Source organism: Ovis canadensis, chromosome 10, assembly GCF_042477335.2.
Source record: "Ovis canadensis isolate MfBH-ARS-UI-01 breed Bighorn chromosome 10, ARS-UI_OviCan_v2, whole genome shotgun sequence".
Classification (NCBI taxonomy): Eukaryota; Metazoa; Chordata; class Mammalia; order Artiodactyla; family Bovidae; genus Ovis; species Ovis canadensis.
This window is the reverse complement of record NC_091254.1, coordinates 17,018,548-17,026,441: the sequence shown is the minus strand read 5'-3', so window position 1 is coordinate 17,026,441 and position 7,894 is coordinate 17,018,548. Positions and strand designations below refer to the sequence as shown.

The 7,894-nt window shown below is 38.8% G+C and overlaps 1 protein-coding gene across 3 annotated transcripts in view; it reads right to left on the bottom strand.

Annotated features, from left to right (window-relative positions):
• Positions 1-4,324: 4,324 nt before the first annotated feature.
• DIAPH3 (diaphanous related formin 3) overlaps positions 4,325-7,894 on the bottom strand; it is a 562,554-nt gene continuing 558,984 nt past the window's right edge. For all 3 annotated transcript variants that reach the window (XM_069602158.1, XM_069602160.1, XM_069602159.1), the window contains one exon: positions 4,325-5,559. In XM_069602158.1, the coding sequence (XP_069458259.1) occupies positions 5,300-5,559 (260 nt within the window). In that variant the 3' untranslated portion in view covers positions 4,325-5,299. The remainder of the gene's footprint in view (positions 5,560-7,894) is intronic.

Here is a 7,894-nt window from a genome sequence, read left to right as displayed (position 1 = left end):
TTCAGTGTTGACCATCTGGTGATGTCCATGTGTAGAGTCTTCCCTTGTGTTGTTGGAACAGAATATTTGCTATGACCAGTATGTTCTCTTGGAAGAACTCTATTAGCCTTTGCCCTGCTTCATTCTGCATTCCAAGGCCAAATTTGCCTGTTATTCCAGGTGTTTCTTGATTTCCTACTTTTGCATTCCAGTCCGCTATAATGAAAAGGACATCTTCTTTGGGTGTTAGTTCTAGAAGGTCTTGTAGGTTTTCATAGAAATGTTTGACTTCAGCTTTTTCAGTGTTACTGGTTGGGGCATAGGCTTGGATTACCGTGATATTGAATGGTTTGCCTTGGAAACGAACAGAGATCATTCTGTCATTTTTGAGATTGCATCCAAGTACTGCATTTCAGACTCTTTTGTTGACTATGATGGCTCCTCCATTTCTTCTAAGGGATTCCTGCCCACAGTAGTAGATATGATGGTCATCTGAGTTAAATTCGCCCATTCCAGTCCACTTTAGTTCACTGATTTCTAGAATGTCGACATTCACTCTTGCCATCTCTTGTTTGACCACTTCCAATTTGCCTTGATTCATGGACCTAACGTTCCAGGTTCCTATGCAATATTGCTCTTTACAGCATCGAACCTTGCTTCTCTCACCAGTCCCATCCACAACTGGGTGTTGTTTTTGCTTTGGCTGCATCCCTTCATTCTTTCTGGAGTTATTTTTCCACGGATCACCAGTAGCATACGGGGCACCTACCGACCTGGAGAGTTCATCTTTCAGTGTCCTACCATTTTGCCTTTTCATACTGTTCATGGGGTTCTCAAGGCAAGAATACTGAAGTGGTTTGCCATTCCCTTCTACAGTGGACCACATTCTGTCAGACCCATCTGGTCCCATCACTTCATGGCAAATAGATGGAGAAAGAGTAGAAACAGTGGCTGACTTTATTTTCTTTGGGCTCCAAGATCACTGCAGATGGTGATTATAGCCATGAAATTAGAAGACGCTTGCTCCTTGGAAGAAAAGTTATGACCAACCTTGATAGCATATTAAAAAGAAAGGCATTACTTTGCCAACAAAGGTCCATCTAGTCAAAGCTATGTTTTTTCCAGTAGTCGTGTGTGGATGTGAGAGTTGGACTATAAGGAAAGCTGAGTGCTGAAGAATTGATGCTTTTGAGCTGTGGTGTTGGAGAAGACTCTTGAGAGTCCCTTGGACTGCAAGGAGATCAAGCCAGTTCATCCTAAAGGAAATCAGTCCTGAATGTTCATTGGAAGGACTGATGCTGAAGTTGAAACTCCAATACTTTGGCTACCTGATGTGAAGAGCTGACTCAATGGAAATGATCCTGATGCTGGGAAGGATTGAGAGTAGGAGAAGGGGACGACAGAGGATGAGATGGCTGGATGGCATCACCGACTCAACAGACATGAGTGTGAGTAAACTCAAGGAGTTGGTGATGGACAGGGAGGCCTGGTGTGCAGTCCATGGGACTGCAAAGAGTTGGACATGACTTAGCAAGTGAACTGAACTGAACCGATAGAGGAGCCTGGCAAGCTATTGTCATGGGGTCAAAAAGAGTCGGATACGAGTGAGCGACTAACACTTTCACTTTGAAACTTAAATAACACATAATATATTACAAGGCTGTTGTAAAGGAAAATGATTAGGCAGTCCTGAAGTGATAATCTAATAATCTGACTTCCAATTTCATCATCAGAATCCCTTTAAAAAATTTAGATATCAAATAGCATAACATGTATAACAACATAGATCTGTAGGAACCTGGATTTATGTTAATGATATTCACTGGAGGAAGACAATTTCTGGAATTTTCAAAGCATTTTTATACAATGGCTAGAATTTCAAAATGGACAGTAAAGGGGAAAAAAATATCATTTTATGGTTTCCTGAAATAAATTAAGATTCCTTTTAAGCTCCTGTCATCATGGAGATGCTGAAAGGAGAGTATGAAGCCAAATGTGACGCTCAAAATCTAACAAGGTGAGTAGCAGGCAAAGAGACCCTCACAGTCAAACTCTAATTAGGGGCATGGCTCACTTTCATTCTACCTCAAACTCCATTCCCACCTTAGCTGTAACCTCTTCCCTTACATCCACTTTAAAAGGCAATGGCCTACTTAGGAATAATGAAGTTTTATGGTTTAAGGTTCCATTATTTTCTTTTTATGGGGAGATTTGGATTTAATTCTGAAATGTCATCCAGTCACTGTGACTCTTTGGCAGCTCCACGTGTTTTGCTAAACAGTAGCTCTTGAGCATAATGATTGAACAGTTTGGCCCTAGAACCTATTTTAAGAATAGTCATGCCTGGCAAGTGTGTGTAACCGCTACCACTGACCAATTCACCAGACAAAAATAAAGAGTGGGTCACTGATAGCTACAATTCCTGGATCTCAAAAATTTTAATAATTAACATGAAGAAAAAGACAATGAATGCCAGTTTTAGAAATTTTCATTCACATTAGCCGTTTATATATTAAGACCTACAACCTTCCAAAAGTTACACTCTGTACAAAAGGTTGCCACAAAACTTACCACCAAAATCCACTGATGCTGACCTATAAAGGAGAGTTTAATAAGATGAAAGATTTGTACATTATAGATTTAGTTTCTAACTAGTAAACTCAGATCTACAGAGTTATATTTTACGGGCTTCCCTGGTGGCGCAGTAGTAAAGAATCCGCCTGCAATGCAGGAGATGCAGAAGACTTGGGTTTGATCCCTGGGTGGGGAAGATCCCCTGGAGAAAGAAATGGCAACTCTCTCCAGTGTTCTTGCCTGGAGAATCCCATTGACAGAGGAGCCTGGTGGGCTCAACTGAAGTGGCTAAGCATGATATTTTAAAATGAGAATGAATCACCTAAGAAACAATCATTTGTGGCTAAACTAACATTTTCAAATCATTAATAACTCTCATTTTTCAATAATCACTATTGTAACAACTAAGGGTTTTAGATTTACTTAGTATAAATAATTGCATTTTTTTTGCTTTAGCAGAATTTTTTCAGATAAATTACTGAAATGTTTACTTCCTAACATAAACATTAGATGTTTGGCATATTTTAACTATTCAAATACATGTTAAGAAAAGGATATATATATGTATATGATTAGATTGTTTTTCTTATTTTTAAATTATTTAAAATAATTTATTGGGAAACTTGTGGCTTCCCACAAGCAGGTCTTTGCTTTTGGACCCCCTGATGATCACTTAGTTGTCTATGTTCTTGCCAAATTCTCTCCTTTGACTTGAGAGAAAGGGGAAGGGAATCTATTTTGGGGTGTGTCACTAGCTTGGGTGGAGCATCTTTGTCAAGGTTCTGACTTTTTATCCACTAATTCAAATAAGCAAAGTCTCCTTGCTCAGAAACACAACTGTATCTCAAGGTCTGCCTCGCTATAGTTTTCATCCACAGTTGACTAAAGGAATCTTATGACTTTAAAAATCCTAATTATACCTCTTGGCTTATTGTTGGAAGAAACACTTGCATCAGAAACCAGTGTTTCTTGGTTGCTTCTTACCTCTGTTGACTGTCCTGTGCTTCCCCTCATAGCTGCAGCCTCCTGTCCAGGCCTGAGCATGTCCTTCAGCCTCTGCACACAGATGCCCTGGGGCAGACTGCTCAGTTTCGGGGCTTCTCTGCCTTCCTCCACCCCTGGGAGACTGTCAAAATTCACTCTCCTTTACTGGCCAGGCGGCCTCTCCCCTGTGTCTGCTCCCCAGTCCTAAATTGACACTTACCTGCCATCTGGTGTGTCCAAACTTTTAGGTTGAATTTTAGTTTTGTTTCTGAAAATCTCAAGCCTTTGCAAAATCATGTGAAGACCGGATAGTCAGGATTCCTTCATTTAGCTTCCTTCCTTGCTGTGAAGGGCTCCTGTCTGCTTGAATGAGTAGATATCCTTCACCTTTCCTGATTTTTAAGATGTGCTCTCAGGAAAATAGGAATTGCAACTGGAGGGTAAAATGCACATTTCAGCAACACAGATGAGAACAATTTATTCCCACCTTGACTATGGATCACACTCTGTTCCCCAGTGTCTATAAACAGGGCCTGGTTCATTGTTCTAATTAATTAACTTTATTAACTTGGAGCTGAAAGGAGGTGGCAACTTAAACAAGGAAATAAAAAGCAGTGGACCTTGCCAGACTAGTTGCATATAACTGCTTTTTAACTGAAGGTAAAAGAGCAGTCACTTGCTTACTGCATGTCATAAAGCAAAAGAGATGCTTAGATAGACCATAAAGCATAGTCTCTTTCCCCTAATCCACAGAATATGCTAAATTACAAAACAAAAAGGTGCAACATTTTTTATTTAGTGCAAATAACAAAGTTTATTTTCTTTGATATAGAATTAATAGAATTAATGATGCCTCTAATGGGATAAAATCTCAGCCTTTACACAGGAAGACTTTCCTTGAAATACTTCAGATTTTTGTTAAAGTTATTGATTGTCAGATCAAAGGAACTGCAATTCAAGTTTGTTAACAGAAATTAAAAATTCTTAATGTGGAAAGTTTCAAAATGGCAATTCGATCCCAGAATCATCATTATCAGGGGGGAAAAATGCTCTCTCCCCTAAGAGTTTTGGCAGCACTGTAACATTGCATCCATTTACATAAAGGTATGTGCGTTCTGCAAAGAGAGGACATATATTCCTATTACCTCAGTTTTGGAAATGTGTTCAGTTGCCATACAGTCTCCAACAGGGTCTAATTAACATGAATTCAACAATGATCATAATGAGCTTACCAATCATCTCCTCACAGCTTTATTAGATCCAGTCTTATGTTTTCCGTGCTATGCTGATAGCATACAGATCCCAATTAAGGAGAAACCTGGCCCTTTATAAATAACATACACGGAATATACATGGATATGTAGCAAGACTGGAGGCTGATGATTTGATGTTCACTAATGTTGAAAATAGTAAAGTAAAAATCACAGTGACTTGAAAAGATGGTATTTTCTTAAGGACACACTGTTGAACACCTGGCCACCTACCTGCTCTCTGAAGCATTATGTATAATTCAACCACCAAATATAGAACACACGAACACCAGGAGACAAGAAAAGCATTTAAAGCCCATTACAATCCTGAATATGCCAAAACCTCAAGTACATAGGAAAAGCACTGCAATCAAGTATTTAACTTTATTTTTCTAATATATATCCTAATTTAAAACTATATAAAGTCATTGATATAAAATGCAATTTTTTCAAGTGTTATAGCTTAGAGCATGCCTTTATATTTGGCTTAATCATTTTTTTACCAGTTCAATTTATAAAGCTCGTAATCTTGCCAGCAGGGCTTCAACTTCAGGAATGGGTTCATTTTTAGAAACAGAGCCAAGAAGTCCCATTTCCTTTTCTCTGTTGCTTTCTGCATCACAGGCCTCCTTCTCAACTGCCTTGGTCCTCCGTGTAGAAGTGTGAGTGTCTAGATTATAATTAAGCTCCTTGGCGACTGCAGTCCTTGTTGCGCTGCAGTTGATATTGTAGTGTGAACGTGACCCTTCTGTCAACTGCAACTTCTGATTTCCTACAGTAAGGAAGAAAGAAACATTAAACTTATTACTGTGATAAGCAAGGATTGTGCACATTATGAAACACTGAAATAAGTATTCTCAACAAACAAGTCCTTTTTGACAGACTAAACTAAAAATATTCAAGAGTAAGGTAGACTTAAAATAAACACAAAGAGGTTAAGAATAAGCTAAAAAATACAAATAGGCAACTATTTCATTAGTATTAATGGTTACTTCCTGCTTCCTTTGTGCCTGAAACGCCCATCACTCAGTTATTAGCAAGGTTGGTCCTGCATTTCATTCAGGTCTCTGCTCAAGTGCTATTGAGAGAGGCCATCTCTGATCATCCATCTAAAACAGCACTCTACCTTTTCATCACTCTGTCTTAACCTCGTCTTTCCCTTCACAGAACCTATGACCACTGGACACATCATATACTTGCTTACTTGTCTGCTGTCTATGTCTTCACTAGAACATAAGCTCTGCTGACAGCAAGGACATTGTTCTAAACACTGCTGTAACACTGGTGCCTAGGATGGCTGGAGCAAAGTAGGTGCTCAATAAATATGCATTGGGCAAATAATTTATTTCTACACCTAAGACAGGCATTAGTTTGAATAATAATGAGATTAATTTCCTTCTGAAAATAAAAAGAAGGGAAAACTAACAGGAAATTAAAAATCAAATTGTCAAAATTTCTTAGCAAATCAAAATAATGTCATAATTTGCCAAATACATACACATATATCAATACAGACCTGTAAACCATACACACATGTATATTCTTTCATTGGTAAGTGACAGCAATCTCAGCTTCTCCAGGCTGTGAGGCAAGAGGTATAACAGCTAACAGCTAAATGACTCTAGCCAACTGACTTTCCCAAAGAGCAACAGATTTTCTCCTAATTAACTCTTACATTGTACAACTTCATGAGTAATCTCATGTAGATCTCAAATTCAAAAAAAACAAACACAGAACCCTCAATATTCTCATAACCTTGAAAGTGGCCTGAAAATGGCTTCAACAAACTTGACATGACATTTAAAGTTTTTTGGTTATTCGCTGAGAGATGTTCCATTATCCCAACAGTGATGACTTTGGAGCAGAAGCAGTCACTCATGACAGTGTGTTTTATGTGAGTGCTGAAAATTCCAACTGAAAACAGCTTGTACATTAAAAGGCGGCTGCTGAAGGTATTTACTGCACTGTCATTTCCTGTCTGGGGTTCCCGGTGATGGATGAGTATTTTACTCACTTCTCTGGACAATCTCAACAAATTTTAGAAGTCTGATCACCTTTTAGCTGTTGGAAGAAAATAAATACACTCTTCCTGTCACCTTCTTTATCAGCTGGGCAATTGTTACTCAAAAGTAAAAATCTACAGAGCAGTGACTTTCTCTTAGGAATGTTTATAGTTTATAACGTGCGTATCATGTTTGCAGTAAAAAGCACAGCTTACACTGTATTCCTACAGTTCCCAAGACCACACACAAAGGTTTTCTTTTCCTAGCATCAACTCTCCTGCCCCAAAGTGTTTGAAAACTGCACTGTAGCCAAGTGCAGATTTTTAGTCTGCTTACTGCTCCTTCCCAAATGTTCCTATCTTTTCTTGTCATTTGAGTTCTTGTAAACAACTCCATCATGATGATATCTCCAACAAACTATAATTTATTTTGCTGCTGGGCAACTCTCATTACATTTTTGATGACAGAAGAGATTTGACTGGCTAAAATATAGGTCTACATTGTACATAAATAAAGTATTCCACACCTTTCCTGGCTATAATGTATCAAGCCCAGTTCCGCAAAATGAAAACAGCATGGGATTTTAAGGCACATCGGGGTTGAAGTCCAAGTCCCACCCCTTGGCTTTACAGGTTAGCTCACCTCTGTGAGTCTCAGGTTTCAATAGTCAAACTCCAAGAGCAGGTGTGAGAACTAAAGGCAAGGATGAGGGTGACAGTGCCTTTGAGGTATCTGGCTGTGCCTTCCTCTGCCCAAGCCTTGCAAGTGAGGCTTCTGCCACCCAAGGCTTGTTCAGATGCTCTGACCTTTCTGACTTTCTGGTGACCGTACCCATGAAGGTTGAAATACCATTTTATTAATAGCTTGTATTTATGTAGCACTTTTATTTTTAAAGCATTTGTTGCACTCGAAACATTGCCACTGTCATTTTATAGATTGAGAGGTAAAAGCAAAAAGAGGTTAAATCATTTGCTTAGACTTAGTTACTGAGTAAATCAGTGGCAGGAGCCAAATGCTGTCTCTGGAGATACTAAGGCTGTCTTAAAGAAATTTAAAAAGCTTTTTGCCAAGAAAAAGTGCTAAGTAATTCAAAGCTAAGTTTCA